At 38.0% G+C, this 23,889-nt stretch overlaps 2 protein-coding genes across 9 annotated transcripts; both read right to left on the bottom strand.

Moving 5' to 3' along the window:
• Window positions 1-173: 173 nt before the first annotated feature.
• LOC112460077 (PDZ and LIM domain protein 3) lies at window positions 174-18,846 on the bottom strand. Of its 8 annotated transcripts, XM_025024543.1 has the most exons (10): window positions 18,458-18,827; window positions 16,295-16,554; window positions 15,588-15,759; window positions 6,756-6,911; window positions 6,561-6,611; window positions 5,378-5,466; window positions 2,780-2,918; window positions 2,228-2,260; window positions 1,022-1,101; window positions 660-752 (listed from the first exon to the last, which is right to left on the bottom strand). In XM_025024543.1, exons 1-9 carry the CDS (start codon window positions 18,569-18,571, stop codon window positions 1,039-1,041), a joined length of 1,077 nt encoding a protein of 358 aa, XP_024880311.1. In that variant the 5' UTR covers window positions 18,572-18,827; the 3' UTR covers window positions 660-752; window positions 1,022-1,038. The 8 variants fall into 8 exon arrangements, 7 of the variants coding, with proteins under 7 accessions (XP_024880310.1, XP_024880313.1, XP_024880312.1 ...); XM_025024542.1 differs by lacking the exon at window positions 1,022-1,101 and having other exon boundaries at window positions 174-752; window positions 18,458-18,826; XM_025024545.1 differs by lacking the exon at window positions 1,022-1,101 and having other exon boundaries at window positions 174-752; window positions 16,424-16,554; window positions 18,458-18,825.
• A 1,491-nt stretch (window positions 18,847-20,337) lies between these two features.
• LOC112460081 (isovaleryl-CoA dehydrogenase, mitochondrial-like) lies at window positions 20,338-23,757 on the bottom strand (the record flags this gene model as incomplete). The annotated part of the gene is made up of 3 exons (XM_025024551.1): window positions 20,338-22,486; window positions 22,632-22,978; window positions 23,664-23,757. Coding segments are annotated over 3 exons (563 nt in total), but the record flags the coding sequence as incomplete, so codon positions are not given.
• Between the last annotated feature and the right edge of the window lie 132 nt (window positions 23,758-23,889).

Here is a 23,889-nt window from a genome sequence, read left to right as displayed (position 1 = left end):
TGAAAAACAAATCAGTCTTGAAAAATTACTCCCTTTGTATTGTCTGCGTATTTGAGGACTTTTTCTTTAATTTGCGACACATTGATACTTAACTAAGGCCATCAGGAAAGATCGATTTCGCAAATTAAACAAAAAATCTGAGAGGGGAGGGGGGGATAAAGAAACTCAACGTATTTTGTGAAAATTAATTTTTTCATTGTGCGTAATGTTAAAAGTATAGTATAGTGTGTAAATAGATCGTCAAAAAATAGATACATCGAGATACGGAGAGACGGGGGAGGGAAAAGTAAGCTATCTTGGTGCAGGCCAGCGAAAAGTATTAATCTCGAGTAGAATACGCAATGCTTGCAAGCCACGTACTAACGCTGCGTATTGAAAAGTAACTATTATTACTACGCTTGAGAGATACACGGCACTGCGTTTCATCGGGCAAGCAATGAATGTCGAGTACAATTCGTCAATTCGCGCTCCTAGACCCTAGCTTGCTGGGGTGTGCGTTTATGACGAGAGCACGCTTTTTCTTTAGAGGAACATAATTCGATCGCCTGAGCTCGACACGCTCGACATTCGTTTTATTTTTGCGTAGTACAATAAATAAAATATAGATTTATTTAACATAAATAAACGGATGTAATATATTTATAGCGTCAGTTCTCGGCTTAATAGTCGGTCTGCCCCAGCACACTGTACATGATCCTCTTGAAACTGTTGCTCTGATGGATCTTCTCGCCGTCGTCATCGAGCACGTTCATCTAGAAAAATTAGATTACTCGCAGCCGCTCACCACGCTCTCCAGGTTACAAAGGTGCTCTCTCCACAAAATGAATACGCTACGTTTTAATTTGGATTTAGGCGTAAATTTCCATCTCGTGAAGCGGCATGCATGTATTCGCAGCACGGAACGCGCGTTACGTGAGAAATAAAACAGCCGGTAGTGCAACACGTCTGCCCTAGGAATTAATTATCTCTACGCGGAAGCATTTTTTGTGTGCAATGCAAAAGTATCAGAAAACGCACGTACAAGTTCCTGCGAAAATTTTAATAGTCGTTGATAAGATCCTTAACGAAAGGGAGGGGGAAGGGACGTCTAAATGATCCACCCTTAATTGAAACAGATGCCGCAGATTAGATTGGTGTCTTCGACCGCGACAATTGTTAACGTTAGTGGCGATGGCATGTGTTAGATATATTAATATGTAATTACGAGGTAATCGTCGTTAAATGAGCCAACGAATCGACGCGAAATCTTTCTTTTTGCAAATTTAGAGGAGAAATCGATCCTTACGGAAAAATACCACAAAAAGACAACTGAAAGTTGCAAGAAAAAAGTACACGAAGTTATAGTAAATATTACAGTATTCGCTATAGTTTTGTGTGCTTTTTTCGCAACTACGGTAGCTTTTTTTCCATAAAGGAGAGGCGTCGAGTCCTCCGCGCGATATTCCATCGGTGATATACGGCGGCTGATTATTACCGAGAGACGTCTTGGCACGGTGCTACGGTAGACGAAAAAGAAAGAAGTACAAGAGAAGTAGCGCCTCGTGCCAAGTCGCTTATATAATCCGGTGCCGTTTTATCGTCCGGCTGCGGTTGGGTAACTTATAGCGTACGCGGCGCCAGGCCAGTGATCGATAAATCTTCCCGGTAAATAAGTGGTGAACAATAAGTGACGCGATAATAATAATAATAAACGTGAGCGTTGTGAAAATCGACTTATCGAGTTTCAGCGGCGAGAGAAATTTTTTTTTAAAACAGGTTTTTTTTGTTAAAATCTTTGGAATTTTTCTTTAACGATTCTAAAGACCATTGCACGTAACAAAGTTTTAGTCATTTAGTCGATTATTCTCGTTAAGCTAGAAGAATAATCGAGTGTGATTGGTCTATTTTCTTACGGCCTTACGATTATGACTAAAACTTTGTTACGTGCAATGACCTTAAGTTTCTCTGTGACGTTCCGCGAGATGTGCGACGCACGCAGTCGAACGATTTCGCGCAGGATGTGAGAGGATGCTTCGAATTCGCTTCGAGAATATATAGTAGTCTACGCTGCGAGCTGCGAGCTGCGACAGCTCTGAAATTCTTGCGCAGAACCCATGCGGCGACATGCGAGCGAGAAATGCATTCGCAAAAGACGCGTGTGGTCTCAGCCCGGCGCAATTTTTTCTACTGTACGCTCCGTAAAATCGATCGTGAATCTTTCTGATCGAAGAAAAATGCGGATACTTACGTATGCGGGACTCTTCGGCGGAGGCTGGTACACCTATGCAACAAACAATCATATCGTTGAAGTCTCTTAGTGCGCATTAAATGTCAAAAGAGAGTTAAGAGTTTATTGTACCGCACTGTTAAATGTTAAAAAATGAAATTTAATTTAATACCTTGATTTAAATAACATTTTACTATTTTTAACTACCATATAAATGTCGAAATTTATTGTTTTAACACAAAATAGTATTTTAACTCCATTGGTTTAGTTAAATTAACATTGTTTTTTATTTTAGTTATTAACTAAATATATAAACTTAAAATTAACATATTCAGTAGAAGGTGCGGTGACCTAATAGAATGATTAAAAATTACTCAAATTGAGTTTAATTCGACACTATAAATTTAAAGTGTTTTAATAAAATTAACGACATATTGAGTAGAAACAATGGCGATCTATAGGAATAGTTGAAAATGATTCAAATTGAGTTTAATTTGTCCGAATTTAACAGTGCGAGGCAAAAAAAAAATTGAGACCAGGCCTCGAAAGAATTGAAAATGAAATTGCATATACCCTGTTCGATTTCTGCGGCGAAAAGACACCGGTACGAGCCGGCTGCCTGACCTCCTGCACCTGATCCCCGAGTTCCTCCTCCTGCAGGGCTTTGTACGCCTCGCTCTTGCTGGGGTCGTACTTCACCGGTTTCTTCAGGCTGCACGTACCGCATGTGTACACAGGGGACGACTTTTAATTGCGTTCTTTCGTTCTTTCTCTCTCACTTGCGACTTTATCTTTCTCTTTTCTTTTTTTTTGTTTGTGTTCTCCGGATCGGTTAGCAGCGGCCGGGAGGGTTACAATTTGCCAATTGCGCTTGCACAATTACTTATGTTTGTTTTAGTCTGTTCGAGAGCGACTTTCAGACGCGTCCTCCAGCCGAGTTCAATCGAGAAAGAGCGGTCATTCCTTCATCGTGCAAACCCTGCGTGCATGCCCGATCAAGAAGAACGCGTTCGTCGGACACTTCGAAAATTGCGCCTTTCATCCTCGGAAAAAAAAAGATTCGGAAAAGAGTAAAAAAATCCCTCGTTAAAACCATGAGATCCAAGAGAAGACTCACAAAACACTTTCCAAGGTTTTTAATTTGTAATAAAATGTGTATATCCATTTCTTTCTCGTCACCAAAATTCTTTAGACCCACGATGATTTTTTCGCCGGCATAAAAAAGGGGATAAATAACTCAAATTATATGTACTAATTGCAATAAAAAAGAAAGAGAAGGGAAGGTGTCCTAAAAAATATACTTTTAATTTATTTTAATTTATAATTTATTTTCTTGCTAATTTTTTTTTGCTTTCTTTTCTTATTAATTTATATTCTTGCAAATGTAATTTTCAGATTATTCTTATTTCCATTATCAAGTTCTCTGCAGCACCCGCCGTTCCGAGAGATGTGGCGCAAAAATAGATTTCCAACGGCGCAATTTTCGAAAGTCGTCTCGAATTATTCGTGCACGATATCTACGATACAAGCATACGAACACTCGTTAAAGAAACGACGAAGTTAGTATAGATATTCTCACATATTCTCAACTACTATATTCATTATTGATTATTCACTACTTTGTTGCATGCAAGAATTTACTGCTGAAGGAAAAGCTTTTTTTGCACGGACTCGCGAAATTTGCAATTTCGTAAATTAATAATTCATGTTCTACGATTTCTACTATGTAATATGAACGGCAAACTAACCCGAAATAATATTCGCACAATCATTTCGAGGGATTCGCATATTCAGTGACCACGTTCTCTGTGTTAAACTCCATCGGCAATTAAACTAATCGTCTAAATTAATTTAATTATCCACGTTGAATTGTATTTAATTAAAATGTTAATAGAAACCAATAAAAGACTTGTGGCGTTTGAAATAATTTAAATGTAGGATTTTAATGACGTGACGGATTATCAAATTGTACAATAAGTTTAATGAATACCCAAAATATTTCTATCGACTTGTGATAATTATTTCTTGATAATTTTGATAATCGCAATTTTCATATTTGTTTTAAAAATATATATGAACTTTTCTCATTAAACTGTATAACAAATTCCGTTAATAATCTAAATCCGTTTTTCCAAGCCTAACAATCACGAATGCATAATTTGCTGTATACTTTATAACTGTATACTTTAATAACAAGGGAACGTGTCCAATGATTCACGTGAAAACCGGGCAAACTCTGCCGTCGTAGATCCGACGTGCGAGAAGCATCGGAAAACGTCTCGAACGTCTCTCGACAATTTTTTTTTAATTTGGTCTATTGAATTGCGGCCACACGTTCTTCGACGAGGCGGCCTTGGCCTGCTCTTTCAAGACTCTCGCTTGCTCCTGTATTTCCTGTTTCTGTTTCAGGAAGGAAAAGTCTATGAAAATGCTGGAAAACAAACAAACCGCTACGTAAGTAATCAATCATCAGGAAAATCCGAAAGAGCCGTATAGGAAAAAGAGAGAAGGAGCCGACGTCTCCTTCTCACTTAACGATTGACCACCGACGATCGTGCGCCCCTTTCGAGCAAAGTAAACTCGATTTATTTCTCCAATTGGTAATTTCTTTTCCCGAATTACAGCCTTCGTGGAAACGTCGTCTTCCGAAAAGGGATAATTTTTTTTCTCGTTCGCGTTCCGTTATTTTCTAAAAAAAAAAAAAGATCTCGGAAAATTATTTTCGTGAGAATCATCACGCTTCGTGGATATTTTATTAAAAGACACGCCTATAAAAAATGAAATAAGGATTAATAGAAATTAATAAAAATTCATTTTATTTCCCAGAATAAATTCGTGTTGATTTCTTCAATTCACTCGTCTTCTACTGCGATTGATATAGTACTTCAACCCCGTGCCAATTAATATCCTGTTAACTTCGATTAATGTAGAAAATTAGATTTTTCTGCACGAGCAATTTTTATTACATGACAGCGATTTGTGAGAGCGTGAGCAGCATTCAGCGGCGAAGCCAATTTTGTATTAATTATTAACCTGTGACTGCTGCAAGCATCACGGCGTATTAGCGATTCGTTATATATGTATATGTGCTTAATTCGGTTTAAGTGTGGTTAAAGGCTAGTTAAGAGAGAACTTAGTAGACAATCGTGTGAGTAGTGATCGACTACTTACGGTATAGCAGACGCTTGGCACTTGATAGTGTCAGCGATGTTCTGATCCGAATAGAGTCCGATCGGCGAGTTGAATTGCTTGTGGACAATCTAGAAAAATCAAATTTCACGTTTACAATCGCGATTTACAACGCATAAAATTCGCGATGTTACTATATCGCACAAAACACAAAACTCGAAGCTCGATCGTGGCTTGAAAATAAAATGACTAAAAACGATCGTTTTGTAAGCAGAAGCGCAAAAGAGATTATTTTAGAATCGTTTCTCTCTTCTTATTTTGACTTTTATTCAAAAGACGCAAAAAGTTTCAAAAATGGAGCTGGATGTACCACAGGGCACTTGAGTGTTGTGAAACTTTAATGCAATATAAGCGGAGTCTCTGCATTATTAATGTGATTGTTCACTAAAGATGTTGCGTATTATTGTTGCAATCTGTCCTCAAGTCGTGTCACTCGCGACTACGGTATTACACGTTATGACAATATAGCGCTGTAAAAAATAAACATAACTCTAGTGTGTTGGCACTGTGGATAGGACAAACATTCGACTAATGCCAAGTTTCCGTTATGTCGGAAATTCACGGTAACATCCAACACCGTCTTGACTCACGATGCTTATTCTACAAAGCACCGCCGTTACAAAATGACAGTCATAATGTCGCAATAGCTCCATAATCGTCGCCATTCCGCAGTTTCGTTATCTTGTACCTTCAAAATTTTCGAAACACGTTATTAGTGGCAGTCAATAATCTAAGCAATACGTTTAAATAAATGTCAGTCGAAATAAGATTCGCGTTTTGGTCATTGAGTTAAAATTTTATTCATATCACATTGCGTGTAAATTAAATTAGATTCAATTATTAAAATAATTCACAACTGAGTTAACTCCAGCGATTTAGTCGCAAATGGGAGTTGTATCGATTCACGATGTAATCGATGCGTCGGTATATATTATTTCGGATTATCGAGTTACAGATGAGTCCAGCAGACATCCTGTAATAATCGCGTTAACAGCGTGATTATAAAAATTGATTGTTATTATTAGTTATTAGCGTAAAAAATCGTAACAACGGGGATCGTCAAACGAAACTCAAGTTTCTTGCGGATATATCGATCGTCCAGAAAGCGTAAGCGAATCGTTTCTCGAAGCGGCTTACGAAAGTAAACAACGGAAGTTATCCAAACCTTTGGAACTTCATTCGGTCCCACGACACGCTGAAGTACCGTTTCCGCCACCTGCTCAGACGACGTGAAAATGAGATGTACAGTTTAAACGCTAATTTGACAAACGCGTATACGTCTCTCAAGAAAGTGGGAAGACTTATTCGCGAGTACGTCATCGCCGAGGGGATCGGATGTAGGTCTATAACGTCGGTTTACCTTTTGCTTCATAGCGACTTCGGGATGAGCCGGCTCGTAATGATGGGGTGCCGCCCTGATCCACGGATTCGGATGATGTCGCAGATAGCATTCGCCGAGATGGGCATCCTTCTTGACCTTGGCACCTGGCAAGACCAGAGGAGTCGTACGGTAGGGCTAAAAGACACGGTCACCATTATAGCTCTATTAAGTATTCTTTTTTATTTTATTCTGTATTATATTTTATACACATTTTATTAATGTATGACATTTATCTTGTTGTATACTACATTATTGAATTCATATCTCGTGTAAATTGACATTAACGATAATATGACACGGTAACTATGCGAGTAATGGCAGTTAATGGGGCAGATGAAACAAATATCCTGTCGAAGCGGTGCCAATTAACTAACGAGATCTAAAATAAACCGCAATAGAGGCCATGGCGATTGAAAGGTGGCTCGTTAATTCCCGACGCTTCTTACGCCGCCATAATTCCGAGCAACGACAAGAATAAATCGATGATGATGATGATGATATCGCAGCCTAATTTGACAGTGATCCCATTTCGTAACGTTAACGAGGTGAAGTGCGAGTTAAAAAAATACCGAGTCACAACAGAATATACTTGTCGCGATTTTATATCTCTTTAAAATACATTTAAGAGATATTATAAAATAATTAACGTCCAAATAACTCCATTAGTCATATTCGTGACAGATAAAATATTTTCCTTCGCAAATACTTCTAATTTCGTTTCAAAATGTTTCTATTTTATTGTTAAACTAACAGTGTTTTTCTCTTTAAATGGTAATTCTTCATTATTCTGTTTCTATAACATGTAGATAATTTTTAATTAGCAGCAACACTAGCAGAGACTGATTTCTATCTAATATTCAGACGCTGGCGAACCGGAAATGATATCGTCCGACGATGACAAACCGCGTCTCTAAAGAAGCAAAGATTTCGCGTAGCTGGCTCACAATGAGAGAAAATTACATAAAATCGACGGATGGTTCCTCGTGGCATCGCGAACGAGTTCGGCTTGCCAAGTTACGGATCGTTCCGTCACGTGTCGTCGCTTTTGCGCGACATTACGAAATTACGCGAATCTGCAGGTGCATCGTATACGTACGCCGATTCGCCACGCGGATCTACTATGTTTACAGTCCGAGTTGCCGAAACATTCGTGAAAACAAACGCGAGATCTCAAACGAATTTCCCGTGCCCGTAATATTCCGCGCGTCTTCGCGTATATATATTCTCACGAAATCGCAAGCTGGAGCGAAAATGTTAGAAACGCCAGGCATATGATTATCGCGACCTTTGAAGAGCCGTAAATAAAGCTTTCCGTGATATTTTCTCGAGGAAAGCAGTTTCTCATTTTACTTCCTATGTAAAAGTCACGTCGAGGTAATCGCTTTTGAAAGCGTAGCTTGAGATTTACAAGCGATTCATCTGCAACTTTTTTATTTGTCTTGAAGTTATTACACTGCAAATCCAAGTGTTATTTTTACACGCATAAATGTTTAAAAATGGCGCATTTGACTGAAACTCTTTTTACATGTTTCTTGCGTGTTAAACTACGTCATTTAACGTAATTAATAGTATTAAATTAAAAGTTAATATGTTCAATCGTGTTAATGACGTGGTTTAAAACTGCAAGAAATGTGTAAGAAAAACTTCAGTTAAAATAACACACTTGAATTTGCAGTGCATCTCGAGTTTACAGAGCACAATGGAAAAATACCAGACTGACTTTACGTATCTTAATCTAGTTTTAAGCAATTTCCTCAGTTATCTGCGACACTCTTTTACACCTTCTTAAATCAATTTCCTTCCCGAGAATATAAAAATAGAATAAGATACGAAATATAATTATAAAAAATATGATTATTATTATAGTGACCAATTGAAAGCAACGTCTGGTCACTCTGTATTGCTTTGAATTGAATATAATAAAAAAGATTAACAGATATTTCGGCATTTAATAAGTTGAATAATAAAATATATTCAAATATATATAAAAATACAAAATTTCTCGTATAATTCGTAAAATTCGATTTTTGTTCCACTCAGGGGGAGGGGGAAAAGGGTTGAATCATGCACTCATTGTTCATCGGCATTAGCTGTGGAACGTGCACGCTGCGATGTTTCACAATTTTAGAATCGCGGTCGCGGTCGCGGCAAGTTCGCGCGCGAGGTTCGCGTCGCGAAATCTCTCGCTCGCGGCATGAAATCATGCGATTACGATGATTCCATTATAAATGGGTCAGAAACGTCCTATTATGTTGGAGGGTGAGCCGGCGAGTGACTCTCTCGAAATAGACGAAGGCCCCCGGCCGGCAAAAATAACGCGCACCCTGAGCCACAAAAACCGCGCCTGTCCCCTCGCGCCTCTCGTCCGCTTCTTTCCGTCCGTGACTTTTTCACCAGGAAGCGTTCCGCCCATTCGTTCTTGGACGGGAAATGTCTCCCGTTGAAACGTTGGCAAGGTCGCACGATGACTGAGAAGGGAATAGGTCGGATTGCGAGGCCCAAAGGGCGTCCCACTTCCGTGACGTTCTCGATGGCGAATATCTCGATGTATTATGAAATGCTTTATAGAAATATTTAGAATAAATCTTAATGCGACCGATTCTTTCCAATAACATTATAGAAAAATTTTATCATGTTACGATTTTTAAACTTTTTTAAAGATTTCAGATCATCAATTAGTTAAACACAAGAAATTATTATTTAATTTAAATGTTATTTCCTTGAATTTGAATTTTATTTCTTTAAATTTTATTTCATTAAAGAATAAAATAATAGTTTTTTTATTTGTACAATGCTTAATATTTGGAGGAAGGGGATTGGTTGTTGTCTCCCAAAGTAACTGGAGTAGTGATTATTTCAGAATCACGTTCGGTTGATTGATTCAATTAATCTCGTCGCTCTCATAGCGAAATTTTTGCTCGCGGGCCTATGATATCTTTTTCTTTTTTTAGAGGATTTGCGCGAGCGTGATGCGCACGCTCGCGTGCGTCGTTTTGTAAAAGGTCTCTCGAACTAAATTCAGACGGAGCAAAACAGCTGTTTCGCAGAGTGTTTATTGCTTGGCGTCGAGGTGAAACTTGAACTCTTTGGAAACTTATTGAAGCACGTTGGCAAGAGGCACGCTAACGAACAGATGTTTCAACTTCATTAACGCACGCTGAAAGATACGAAATTATAATTACGATAATAATCGAATTTATTTCGTAAAGAATAAATTCCGATTTGCTCCATTTCTAATGCAAAAATTTTACTAACTGTCAAAATCGTCTATAATTACATCGCTTTCTGATTTCTGACTTGAAAAAAGGTACCGTCAAATTAAGAATAAATAAATTGATTAATAGTGTAATTAGATATAGTTAATATACAAAGACATTAATTCTAGATTCATATATTTTTCAATTGAATATTTGAAGTTTTTTTAACGGTTTAATTAAAACTCCATATTTCTAACAAGAGAAGAATAATAAACATTAGAAATATATTTTTATATCACGATACAAAATATTTTATATGAATTATCGTTTTTTGTGTGTCCGAAAATAATCACGTGTTTCCATCCAAATGTTGTTCAGTAAACAAAATTTTAAAAATCATTGTTAATTTCTGCACGCGCCAATCAACTGTTAATTAATCGTCGCATTATAAACGTCGGTTTTTAAAAAATTTCTCGATTTTTCGGTCGAAAGATAAGTTCGGAGGACCGTGGGTGTGTCTTTGTATGACGGCTTCTCTCGCGTGTTCGTGAGTAACCCAGATCCCGTTCACGAAAATAGAACGCGATACCGATGAACGGCATCCGCAAAGGCGATGCCTACGCGCGTTTTATTGCATAGCGCGTTATTAATGCACATTGCGTTTCACGCCCGAACAGCCTTTCATCTTAGTGGCTCCGATCGATCCCGAAATCGCCGGTACCTTCTTCGGAGTTCTCACAGACGAGATAGGTAAAATTGATCTAATTCCTCACCGAATGGCAGAATTGTCCTGCCGACGTTTACATTTGTGCACCGTGTCAAGGTTGAACAACGCGAAATTTAGATCTAGATCGTCTGGCGATCCTATTGCTTGTGTTTCGTTATTCGATATCGATACGACGCGTCGGTGGAGCTAAAAACCTGTGTTATTCAGTTTTGATATTTTTAGGGTGACATTGTTAAGCCTGAGCTTTATGGTTGTTCTCTTGTTGCGGACAAACCCACGCATAAATGCCATCCAGATGAAAAACAATGGAATTTTGTAAAACGGAGCGAGATCGTTTTGGCAGGTAACTCAGCGTTCCAATAGGAGGAAATTTAAAGTCATCTAATGTCGGAGATAACGTAATTATTAAATTATAAATAAATTTGCTTATGTATAAGTATATTTCTAATTCATAATTATTGAATCTTATTCATTAAATAATCGAATAAATAATCTCCCCGTATACGTATGCAAATTATAGTTTCATCTATAATATCTATAAATCATTTTTTAATCAATTAGATGCTTGGAGCGATTAAATGTTAATTTTAAAAAATTCTGAGAAATATCTCTGTTAAGAGGGGCCAAGTTTAATGTCGCAAGCATACAGATTCCGTTCTAAAATGCGACGTGACTTGCGTTACTTTCGATCTAGAAATGCTCTTGGGTCAGAAAAATTTATGGAAAAATAAGAATAAAAATAAGAACAAATAAAAACAACGTTAATAAAATTTTATTTTTCGGACGTCACCGTGATGCTTTTACGTCAATATAGCGGATGTAGCCCACATCACTCGCGCGCGCGAGGTCCGCATTTCGGTCGCGAAGAAGAGACACATTCAAAAGCAGGAGAAACTCGCGTCGCGTTTTCATCCTTATTGGACACGGGGTTCTTTCTTCTTTAATCAATCTAAATCGACGAAACCGACGAAACTTCTCGTCTCTTTCGTACCCAGTAAGCAGCCGCCTCCTCCTCCTTCGGATGATGCTCGATGTTGTAACGATAGACGGTCGTGTAAGCGGGCATCTTCTCGTCTCCGTCCGTCGAGGGGTGTCTCGCGGAGAGAGAGCTTCCCTCGCAACCACCGACTTTATGTCACCCCTTTTTCGCGCGGCAACCCTTTCGCGGCTCTCGCAATCGTCCTCGCGCGTCGTCCCTCGCTCGCGACTCTCGCGGGATTATTCGCTCTTAAGCACTACTGGCTCGGCGCGAGCGCGGGCGGCACTAACTCTGGCCTTTTCCACGCGGCTCCTCTCTCTCTCTCTCTCTCTCTATCTCTCTCCGGAGAGCTCTCTTGAAACTCGCTAGCCCTCGTCTTTACGTAAAAGCTTCTGACACCGGAAAAACGTCACAAGTCGAATACTCCTCGTTAATCTTAGACGCGGCGACTGTAATCGGATTATCGTCTGATTGAGAAATCGGAAAGATACATTTATGAATAAAGACATGTCAGGCTTTTAGATCAAAGATGTGTTTTTGCTGATTATCCTTCAATGAAACTCCAATTGGTAATCCTAATGTTTGGAACAGTTTTATTAGTATTCTCTTCTGTCAAGATTAAATCTTTTTTTTTTTATATTTTATAATCTTATTTCGTGCTCTTAGCTTCTAAAATTTCCTACAAGTTGATTTGTTGTTAGAATAATCGGAGAGAACGTTTTCTTTGGCAACGGCAATTCGATGAAATTAACGAGGGAGTCACTCGAGAGTGTAAATTTCGATTGCCAGATATATCGATAAATCTTTCACTTTCTCTCTCTATTAATTAAACACTGTACAAGGTATTTTAGATATCGCACATTCCTTTTCATAATCAAAGATGTTCAATACTATTAGCCAATTATATTAAAAAAATATATATTTTTGGACTTAAATGCTCAATTTTTCGTATAACATTCTGAGTATTTTTTAAATAAATATATAATAACTGTTTAAGAAATCCTTAAAAAATATTTTAAAAATTCTTCTTTACTAATTTGAACCTTTTACAGAAGGCCCTTATCATTCAGAAGGGAAAGAAGGACCAGAAAGATCAGAGAAGGACCTTTACATCAAATGATTAAAGCTGCGCGGTGTAAGTTCGAACTTCATAAGGAGAGTACACAGAGCATCGAAAAATTGCTGAATATATGCAAAGCTGCGCACATAAGGGTTAAATATCCTTAGAAGACTGATCCTCATTTGTGCCATTTTAGAAAAAATATTCGAGTAAGTTATTTTTAATTAAACATTTAAATTTAATACGTCCGCAAGAGGTTTGCTTTTTTACACGTTCTATCACTCGTGGCCATTAAAAAAATTAAATCTGCAAATACTCTGTTTCGTGATCGAAGACGCTATTAGCGATCTTTCAAAAATTCCAATGCCATTAGGAATATCTTTCAAAAAATATATATATACTTTGTTTTCAGCTCAAATATCGTTAGAAAATTGATCCCAGCTTGTGCCATTTTAAAAAGAAATTTGAGTAAGTTATTTTCACTTTAAACATCTTTTAATACGTTGAGGAGAGGTTTGTTTCTTTATATGCTTTATCTCTCGGGGGCCGTAAAAAAAAATAAAATCCGCTGTTGTGCGGGGAATGTGGTAAGCGAAAGCGTGAACGGCGACGTCCTGGATCCGCGGGACGTATCGGATCGGGGCAGGCAGAGGTGGTTTCGATGCAAAAGCGATATTTATAGCGTGTGGTAACCGGCTCTACTGGTGGCGACGGACTTTCCGGCATCGTGTGGCGGGCCAACAAAAATATATTCACACTTCGGACTTCCCACGAATAAAGGCACCTCCGCGATGCCTTCGCTTCGCGCTAGCCGCTAGACGATGCACGATGCACCCTGGTATCGCGATACACGCGATGTCGTCGTAATGAGCGCGATGACGCGTTTCTCTTCCTCTCTCTCCGCGGTCTCGTCGGTATCGTTCTCGCAAAACCGGTTAAGCGCTCCGTTAAACGACGGGAGACATCTGGACGCGAAATCGCGATTTTGCAAATCATTTCCTCGTCGTCGTTAAAATCGCAAAATGTTGATATCCTTCCAAAAACTTATCGTCCCTCGCAGTTCTCTGCCCCTAAAAGTTAGTTGAATTAATCATGCATTTATGTGAACTTGAATTAACTTTAATCGCGATTTTACGAGATTTTTTTTCTTCCTGCGAGATTTTTATGAGCGCCGTTACGCGATTCGGTTATCGATTACCGCGATAACGCTAACAGCGGGCCAGAATTTCGTCAGCTCATTGAATAAGCTCGTGTCGAAACGAGTGGGAGGATAGGATTAAACGCGACAAATGTCCTGTCACGCCCGTAGCCGTGATCCGGCAATGAGTTATTGGATTTCAAAGTGCAGAAGCGTATTTCGGAACTAGCTCGAGCTTGCCAGACGCCACGACCATACGGACTTGAGAAACCGGAGTACGGGCCGCCTCTTATTACGGCGATTCGCGTGCCTCTGACACGGTCTATACTTATTTTACGATGTGCTTTGATCTATTTTTCCAAATCTTGCTCCTCAAACGGAGCTTCGCGTTACGAGCGAATCAAACGTTTCGTTCTTTTCCTCAGATGAGCTCGGTAGAGCTATAAGCTCTTCTGACATTCTCCGTGCTTTTCAAATTATTGTTTGAGAAAACGCGAAGGCAGATAGTCGCAGGTGTAAAAGCAATCTTGCCTATTTATGCAATTGTTCGCGGTGTTTCGACCACTCGCTACAGAGAAAATCTCCGAGAATCCGTGGAAAAATAAATAAAAAGGACGCTTATGGCGCTAGTGACAGGCAAGAATTAATTACGACGAGACGGTCTCGACTCGGTACTTTGTATCTACTTTTAGCTTTCGCTTGCATAATTTCGCACGTAACTGTCAGTCGTCGACCAAACTCTGGCGCCTGCTGATATCAATAAACGTGTGTGATAACGCGCGTTTCTCTCTTTCTTCAATTCTTAATTGCGATTAAATAATAAGTCTTAATTTAGACTTTAGACGAAATTTTCCTTTTCTAAGTATTATGTTTGAATGTTTTAAAATAGTACATCTTGTATTATTTCTTTGCATGCCGAACCCTGGTGCCTGCTGATATCAATAATCCTATATATAATAACGCACGTTTCTTTCTTTCTTCGGTTCTTAATTGCGATTAAATAATAAGTTTTTTAATTTAGACCTTAGACGAAACTTTCCTTTTCTGAATATTATGTTTGAATGTTTTAAAGTACTTTTTATAATATGTTTTGTCATTATTTCTCTGTATGCGTGGTTCAATTGCATTAAGAACTATTGGCCTGAGATATTTTTCCACGACGTTCTACTAAGCAGACTATTTCAGTCCTGGAAAGAAACAAATACCGTCGGACTTTGATTTATACGATGTAACAAAGTCGACTGTTCCTTCGCGCGGATCAACGAACCAGCGGATTTGTATTGTCGACACATGCGCGGAAAATCAATTTTCAACATGTTTCAAAGACTAAATGCATTTCCGTTCCCGATCCCTTAGAATTGCTCTTAAGACACGTCATTGATACACCAGGTTTATCGCTGAATCTAAACAAATCCAACAATACTTAAGCAAAGCTCTCCGATTGGCTTTTAATATAATCATGATTTTATTCAAAACGCGTACAAAACGTCGATTCAATGAACATTTATTTCTGTTTACTCTACACAGAAATTTCTTGTACGATCAAATTGAGAATTTGGATGTAATTTATTTCTCTCTCGTTTCTAGCACATTATAGTTTAATTATTTCTAATTATTCAGTCCTTTTATTTATTATTTATTTATAAGTCCCTTTTCTTAGACGAAAACAACGGTTTGCAAAAAAACGATGTATAAAAATGCATAAAATACCTGCGACAGGTGAACCCTTTCCTCGCGGATCTCGTCGAGGTGTTCGTGCGGCAAAACGATCGTCCTGCGAAGACCGTATTCCGGAGTTGGCGTTGACCTGTACTCCTCAACCGAGGGCGGCGGCACTGGACTCTTCGGTAATTCTTGCGGATGTTCTTTTGGTTGTTTGTACCTGCGTGATAGAATTGCAAGAAACATTAATAAAATACGGCAGGTCGCGCAATCGTGTCGCAACATAGCGGTAGAACGCAAGCAGCTTTGTGGCGGTTTCAAGACGATCGCCTTTAAAAACAGACGGCAGACAGTGATTTTGTGAAGAAGAAAGAGACTCAAACTCCGATCTTGCAAGATAAACATTAAAGTAGAATACATTAATTTTATAGAATTAGTAATAACACAAGAAACGATTCTCTTAATTTTAACTCGAGAAAAATCGGCATTTCAAATTCCGATTCGCACATCCGAGAAAAGTCTATTATCTGATAAAGACGATCGCCCAGGTGCGAAAGTAAGTGGTAAAGGTTTCAATGCAGAGCGGCCAGAAATGTCAGTCGTGCTTTGTGCGAAGAAAGAAACTGATTAATCGAAGGGACGAATTAATCATTGCGGCGTGTTGCGATATTGCAGCGGCAACGTGGTGTCATTGTTGTGAAAGTTTTTACGGCATCAAACGCGTAGTAATAATAGAGATAGTATTGCATTCTGACAGACTAGTGGCCGCAGCCCCGTTGCGAACGATCGGCCTGAAAATCATGGGTGGTGATGGTGACGCGGTGATGGTAGTGTCGGTGGTTGATGTACGTGATGATATTCTTGCGGCACTCGACGGCTCAGACCTTTCGACGACTAGCTTTATGGTTTCGGAGTTTTGGAGGAGATTCTGCGCGTCTACATGCCTCACGTCGCGCGCGTCGTAATCGTCGATCTTCTTGATCATGTCACCCCTCTGGAGCGCCTCGTTCTCCGACTGCAAACAGAGCATCGATCCGGCGCTGTTAGCGATAATTATTTCTTGTTACATTAATCTTTGAACATTATTAATTATTATTGTTCTCAAGAGACAATCAGAAATAATGGATATCTCAAATCTCTAAAACACGCGACGAAAATCTGCTTCTTAAAGTTTATTGTTTATTTATTTCTTCTGAAAGTGTGTGTAAGATATTAAGATATTCCTTAAGCAGCTTTTAAAAAGTAATAATAAATAAAATATATAAAATTACAATAATAATTTTTTATTCAACTATATCCACTTTTATTAAATATGGTCACGACGTTTCGACCCTTGATTTTGGCTCTTTTTAAGTTTAAATCTATAAATCATATTTACTGATTTCATGACTTAGATATTGTTTATTAAAATTTTTATTGCATTATATCGTAGGATTTCTTTGTCAGTGGGAGTAATGTAAATTACAATTTACATGTTTTTTAATTATTGAATTTGTGATTCATAGATTTACACTTGGACCAAATCAAAAAAGACCAAAATCAGTGGTCAAAAAAGTCGTGACAACTATATTTAATAAAGATGACAGTTGGGTCGAATAAAAAGTCATTATTGTTAGTTATTTACTGACAAGGTAAAGTCTCGTATTTGGTTTAAATAAAATTACATTATAATTTTAGTTTTCACCAATACAATTTAACAGTGAATGTTTTCAAAGACTTACAAAAATTAATATACAAGTATATCAGAGAAAAACATGGATGAAACTGGAAAAAAGAAAGACTGCTGGAATGTAGAATAAGATGAAATGAGGGAGGGGCAAACACACACACACACACACACACACACACACACACGTAGATTGTATTAAATAATATTAAATTCGAATTATCTATTAACTTATTCTTCGTGCAAGATAAAAACAGAGACGAGATTAAGACGTAATTAGAGAATATTAAGAAAATTTTTTAGACAATACGAGTTCTACGCTCTTCGTTTGAGCGATATTAGTGAGAAGACGCTTCTTCGGTTATCTCGTTGGACCATATTTCGGCGCGGGCTCAGAAATGTAACGCGTCGTATCGTGTATCAATGTCAACGGGTTCTAGATCGAATTGTTGATTTGAGAATTCCTTGGCAGCCTTCTTCATTTCGAATGTTCACGGGGATTACGTTACGTCCACCTCTATTGTTCTGCCGCGGCGTTCGCCAACGCGAAATCGCATCGAAGCCAAGTAAGCAGACACCGTAACGAAGCCTCCCTAATGAGAGAAACGACTTGCTCCGCGCCCGGATAAAAATCATTGCCCGGAGATAAGACGACCCGTTGCCCTCAAATGCGACAAAGAAAGGGACTTGCATACTTTCTTCTCGAGGCACACGTTCGAGGACTCGATGGTTACTGGCTTTACACTATGATGCTTATAAACACAAACCTGACTTAGAACTTTGTATTATTAAAGTATTTTTTAAACTGTGACAAGTAAAATTATAATAATAATATTACTATTATAAAATTATAATAAACAAATTATAATTCTATAAAATTATAATAACTTTTTACATATAATTTATAATTCCTCAAATGTTATAGTTAGTTGATTAACACTTTCAACTTGATTAATATAACTTGCTTCCAAATTGAAAAATTTGCATCTATTTAAAACATTAAAAAAACTAATTATTTCTTTTTTTTTTAATTATCTTTAGTACTTATCATATTTCGTTTATGTCATTATCTCATCAATTCTTTTTTTAAAGACCACCAAAAACTCCAGAACAAATTTGAATTCAACAGAACCCACTTCGAAGATCGCAAATCCTAACTAATAATTTAATTCGGAAATCAACTGAAGACGTGAGAAGATCGGACGGGAATTAAGACGAGAAGAAGAAGAAGAAGAAGAAGAAGCAGACTCACGCGGGTGACAACGATCGGCGTGCCGAGATCGGCGCCTCCGGCGATTCTTATGCCCCATGGCCTGCCGGTGCTGGATCTCCTGAGTTTCACGATCACCGTGTGCCTCCTCGTCATGCTCCAGACTCGGTTCAGTCAGCACCACCACCAACAACAACACAACAACAAAAACAGCCACGACACAAGCACCTGATCAAATTGCGAGATGCACTACGGTGGGCGAAACGATGGGAGAGAAATAAAAAAAAGAGTAAGTTTCACAAGAGGAAAAAGGGACCGATTCTCTCGGAAGAAGGGAAGACCTCGCGCGAATAGACGCGAGCGATGGGTCTCCCGGATCGTGTGGTCGCTCTCTGGTTTACTACTGAGATAGCAGCTGCAGCTGTAGCACTTGCCGACTATATGCCGACTTTGACAGAGCCCTGAGCCGAAAGCGAGAAAGAGAGAGACAGCGAGAGAGGGAGAGGAAGAGAGAGAGAGAGAGAGAGCTCCGTTGCCTAACTCTAATGGAGACTACCGCCGCTAGTCTCTCTCTCTGTTTCTTTCATCGCTATTCTGGCCCCATTTCGAGTTGGCGTATTGCGCCAACGTATTGTTCCAACCCGCACTCGTTTCTCTGACATTTGCTATGTATATATACGTGCGTGCGAGCACGCATAAATACTTTACAGTCTTTCTCGCCTTGAGGGAGAAATGCAGAACCGTGGATATCCGCGGAAAGCTAATCGCGGAAGGATCCTTGAAGATGCAAATGCTAAAGGCAAGAATTTTGTGACTAAAAAATTTATCTTTTGTTATTTAAATTTTGATGTGGTTTCAAACAGATCACAGCCTGCTCGTCTCGTTGATCTCTAGAGAAAAATATGATAATTGTAATATTAAAATAACAACTACAGTTGCTTCAGCAATTGAAAGTGCGTGGCTGGAAAGGAATATTTCTGGCCAGGCTTTTGCCATACCGTTTTTTAAGATTTAAGGGGGTCGTCTGGTCAAGAGGCTGTTTTTTTGGGGGAATTTTTTGCAAGGAATCATAAGAATACACTTTTTTGAAACTTTTACATCATATTTATTGATATTTGAAGAGTATTTAGAAATTTTTCCAAGTTGATATATGGTCAAGAATCCGCTGTAGAGCGCCCCGACGACAGCTGTGTAAAAAAATCGGTACCCACGATTCCGGATCTCCAGTTCATCCTAAAAAAAAAAAAAAAAATTCCTTTTAATCTGTGGATGTGTGGCTATCGTGTGAACTAGAACCAAATAAAAATATTAAAATTTCAATTTTTGCCAACGTTTTGAAAAAAAGTTTCATTATGAACTTTTTTCAAAACGTTGGCAAAAATTGAAATTTCAATATTTTTATTTGGTTCTAGTTCACACGATAGCCACACATCCACAGATTAAGAGGAATTTTTTTTTTTTTTTTTTTTAGGATGAACTGGAGATCCGGAATCGTGGGTACCGTTTTTTTACACAGCTGTCGTCGGGGCGCTCTACAGTGGATTCTTGACCATATATCAACTTGGAAAAATTTCTAAATACTCTTCAAATATCAATAAATATGATGTAAAAGTTTCAAAAAAGTGTATTCTTATGATTCCTTACAAAAAATTCCCCCCAAAAAAACAGCCTCTTGACCAGACGACCCCCTTAACACTATAATTTTTTTTTGGTAGCTTTTTAAACCTAGTTACTTAAAACAATTAATTCAATAAGTTAATTCAATCTGATAGAAACGCGGCAAAACTATAACAAGCTGAAACTTAAATCAAAAGATACATGAATCCGTAATATATATATATATATATATCATTGAAGAATCTGATATTCTTAAATATTACCTTTCTAAAAAAAAATTTCAGATATTGAGGGAATATATAGGATTGAATGTAATTTGAATTCTTCAATGATATACATTACGCAAAATTATTTGTCACGATAATTTGCAGAAATTATTTGTGGTATACGATGTAGGACGCTATTGCAATTTAAAGCAACAGGATTTTATGTGATTTTTATGTGTATGATACAAAACGCTATGAATATCGGAGAAGATAGGCGCGGGTAGGACTCCATAATTCTATAAATTGTATAACTCTCATGCACAACGCAACTTTATTGACTCAGTTCGAAATATTTTGAAACGTGTTTCATAACCAATTTATTGTAAGTAGGGCGGGCTTATGTACGGTTTAGTATCTACGGAGGAAGCTACGAGATACGCTTCATCGTGTCAAATATCTCAACGGCAGTTTCTTCATTCGTAAATTTGACATCGAGTTTCAAAAGAAATTATTCATTTGTTAATTTGTTCCGACGTCAAACAAAAACGAAGTTGCAATCTACTCGTGATTAACAAAAAAATAGATATTTGGATCAACCGGAAAAAACGTGGGACAATAAACGATCAGATAAAGTAATTATAAATTAAATAAATTATCGTTTAACTATTAGAACGTTTCGACTACACGGAGTCTTCGTCAGCCGACAAAAAATAAAATAGGTATAAGTTAGGTCTTAAAATATTCGGATACCTAATTTATTTTTTCATAATTCGAATCGTCGAAATCATTCCGAATCTACTTCCATTATCAAATATTTCCTGTAATTGTCATTGTCGAATAAGCCATTTATTTAACCGCGAGATAAACCGATTGTACCTGTTTGTTTCAACGTAGCTTCAAAGTTAAGCCTATCATCGAATTTTCCGCAAAACGAAAAACTCCAGACTTCATCGAGGAACCTGCCATTGGAAATCGAGGTGGTTGGTTCTGGCAGACAGATGATCGGACTATAAATCGGGAAAGAGATCGAAGGGACTTCTACTGGGTCGCGTGCCCTTCGTACTTACATAGGTCTCGTAAAAGTTGCCTATGGAGAACTTGAGGGCCATCCTCGATTCACGAAAACCTGGTCGGTCGCGTATTTTTTTCTTCCGCTTGTGAGACACACTTCTTCTCACGCGCTTCTTTCGCCGTGCGACGTTCACGGGCAACGAGGAACTTCTCCCCTATGCAGGCCGATTCGATGCAATTAGCTTGGCTGCACTGTAATTAACGGAGACTAGAGAATCGGCGACGGGAGAAAGAAAGAATGAAATAATGAGAGAGAGGGAGAAGGAGAACGCGTGTAGGACTTAAATTAGCAACCTATAGCGCGAAAGGTTAGTCAATCGCTCTAGTGACTCACTTTACCTTAATTTATACGATCATTAACGCATATCGCCAATATGCGATGTGCCTAGGATTGGCGGTCGACGATAATGAATCACCGGTTAATTACGCATTGCAGGGCAAACTCAAAAAAAGAGAGAGAAAAAGAAGGGACCATCGGAATTAGTTGGTACTTCCGGGAGTTCGTGGGAACTAAAGACAACAGCGTTCCTTTCGCGTATAAAACATATTTAATGTATAAAACCTCTCGCTTACTCCTATCAAGTGCAATAAAGACTCAAAACAATATAAAAAAATAATAAACTAATTACTAATAAAAATAAATAATTCATTTTTAATAGAAATGAGAGATAGATAAACAGATGTAAATTCTTTATACCCGAATTCTATATGTAAATTCTTTTAACACCCGAATACCGCTCGTAATACAGGCCAAAACACACGATTAGCTTTTGCTTCAGACGAGCGAAGATACTTTTATTTGTTGTTAATATACGCTGGCCTTATAATGCGTAATAGAGTTAGCATTGATTGCCCTGAAGAAGACCAAGTAGGTCGAAACGTTGGTTACGAATTAAAGTGGATTAGAAGTTAATGTAAATTCTTTATTAACACTCGAATACCGCTCGTAATACAGGCCAAAACACACGATTAGATAAACAGAGTCTATTTTACCATTGGAAAGAATTGTCTTATGGGCATTAATGGATGATATATACTACGAAGAACTCGTTGTTTTATAGATATTCTTCGGTGATCGCTCGGCTGATGACTATACGTCGTATCTCATTGCTGCCCGCACCGATCGCATCTCGCAGCAATCTTCCCGTCGCGTAATCATTGATGTACCCGTTGCCACCTGTCGAGAGATTATCCTTAAATAAATATCGCTAAAAACGTCTAAAAATTTCTTCATCAATAAGTTCGACCTTATATCCTCTACGTCTGTTCTTTTATAAATAATTTACAAGTACTGTACTATTAATTGTCGATAATAGATTTACCAAGTATCTGTATTGCGTCCAACGCTGCTTTCATTGCGTTCTCGGCGGAGAAGACGAGTACTGCGGCACAATCCTTGCGATTTATGTGACCGGCGTCGCAGGACCTCGCGACAGAGTACAAGTAGCTCCTGCTCGCGCTCAGAGCCGTGTACATATCCGCTATCTTCCCCTGAAACGTAATTAGAATTGGACGGCATCTCAATTGGAGATCGTAAAAATTTTTCAAACAGAGACTTGGAGTCTTCTGTCTTGTTACCTGTATTAACTGGAATTGCGCGAGATATTGGCCGAATTGTTTTCTCGAATGAGCGTACTCAAAGGCGATGTCGCAACAAGCTTGCAAAATTCTAAAATTTACGTTTAAATCGCACACAGTGAAATATAGACACGCTCATTTGTGAATAAAACCTAAACATTTATTTGTCGATAATCTGACGAAAATAAATTTTCAATATTGAAGTTTCTGTCGCACTGTAATACACGTCAAAATGTAAAAATTTATATATATAATACGCAATAAAATGGATTTTCAAGAAATATAATTTTTATTTCATTGATCGTAAAAGATGCATCTGACAATCTTGATACAACCTCTTTTAACCCGTTGTGGTCACATGGGGTCCAGTGGACCCCAGGCTTTTTTTTTCCTTAAAAGTGTACTATTTTGAGAGTAAAACGCAGGAAGTTTTTTTACTCTATCTCAAAAAATTTTGATGAATATTTTTGTAAAAAAAGTCAAATTTCTCGAAAAAAAAATTTTTTCTCGCATTTTTTCAACATAAAAAAATTTTTTAAATTATTGGATTATAAAGAGGAAGTCATAAACTAAATTCCAGTTCAAGGTTTGAGTCGATACATCAAAAGAACGCAAATGGCAACTGTTGTGGGGTCCATTGGACCCCGTGTGACCACTACGTTATTTTTAGGAGCTGTGACCACAACGAGTTAACGCGCAAAATACAACGTGGAAAAACTATAGAACATCAAGTGCAATTTTATGTTATATCATTCATTGCTTTCCTGAGAACTTACCCCACGGGTCCACTGGATACTACTAATCGTTCCAAATCCAGTCCGCTGAAGAGCACATAAATACCTTTGTTAACTTCTCCTAAAACGTTCGCGGCTATAACAAAAATTCACAATTTTTTTAGACAAGAAACTTTTATATAAGAAACGAAAAGATAATAATTGATTTCAATCGATTGTGATAAAATTAATATAGACTTAATAAAATGTTGACAATTTCTTAAATTCC

The sequence above is a fragment of the Temnothorax curvispinosus genome, unplaced genomic scaffold (genome assembly GCF_003070985.1).
Source record: "Temnothorax curvispinosus isolate PA1 unplaced genomic scaffold, ASM307098v1 QBEX01010307.1, whole genome shotgun sequence".
In the NCBI taxonomy this organism is placed as follows: Eukaryota; Metazoa; Arthropoda; class Insecta; order Hymenoptera; family Formicidae; genus Temnothorax; species Temnothorax curvispinosus.
Note: the sequence above shows the minus strand (reverse complement) of the source record. Positions and strands in the feature narration are given on the sequence as shown.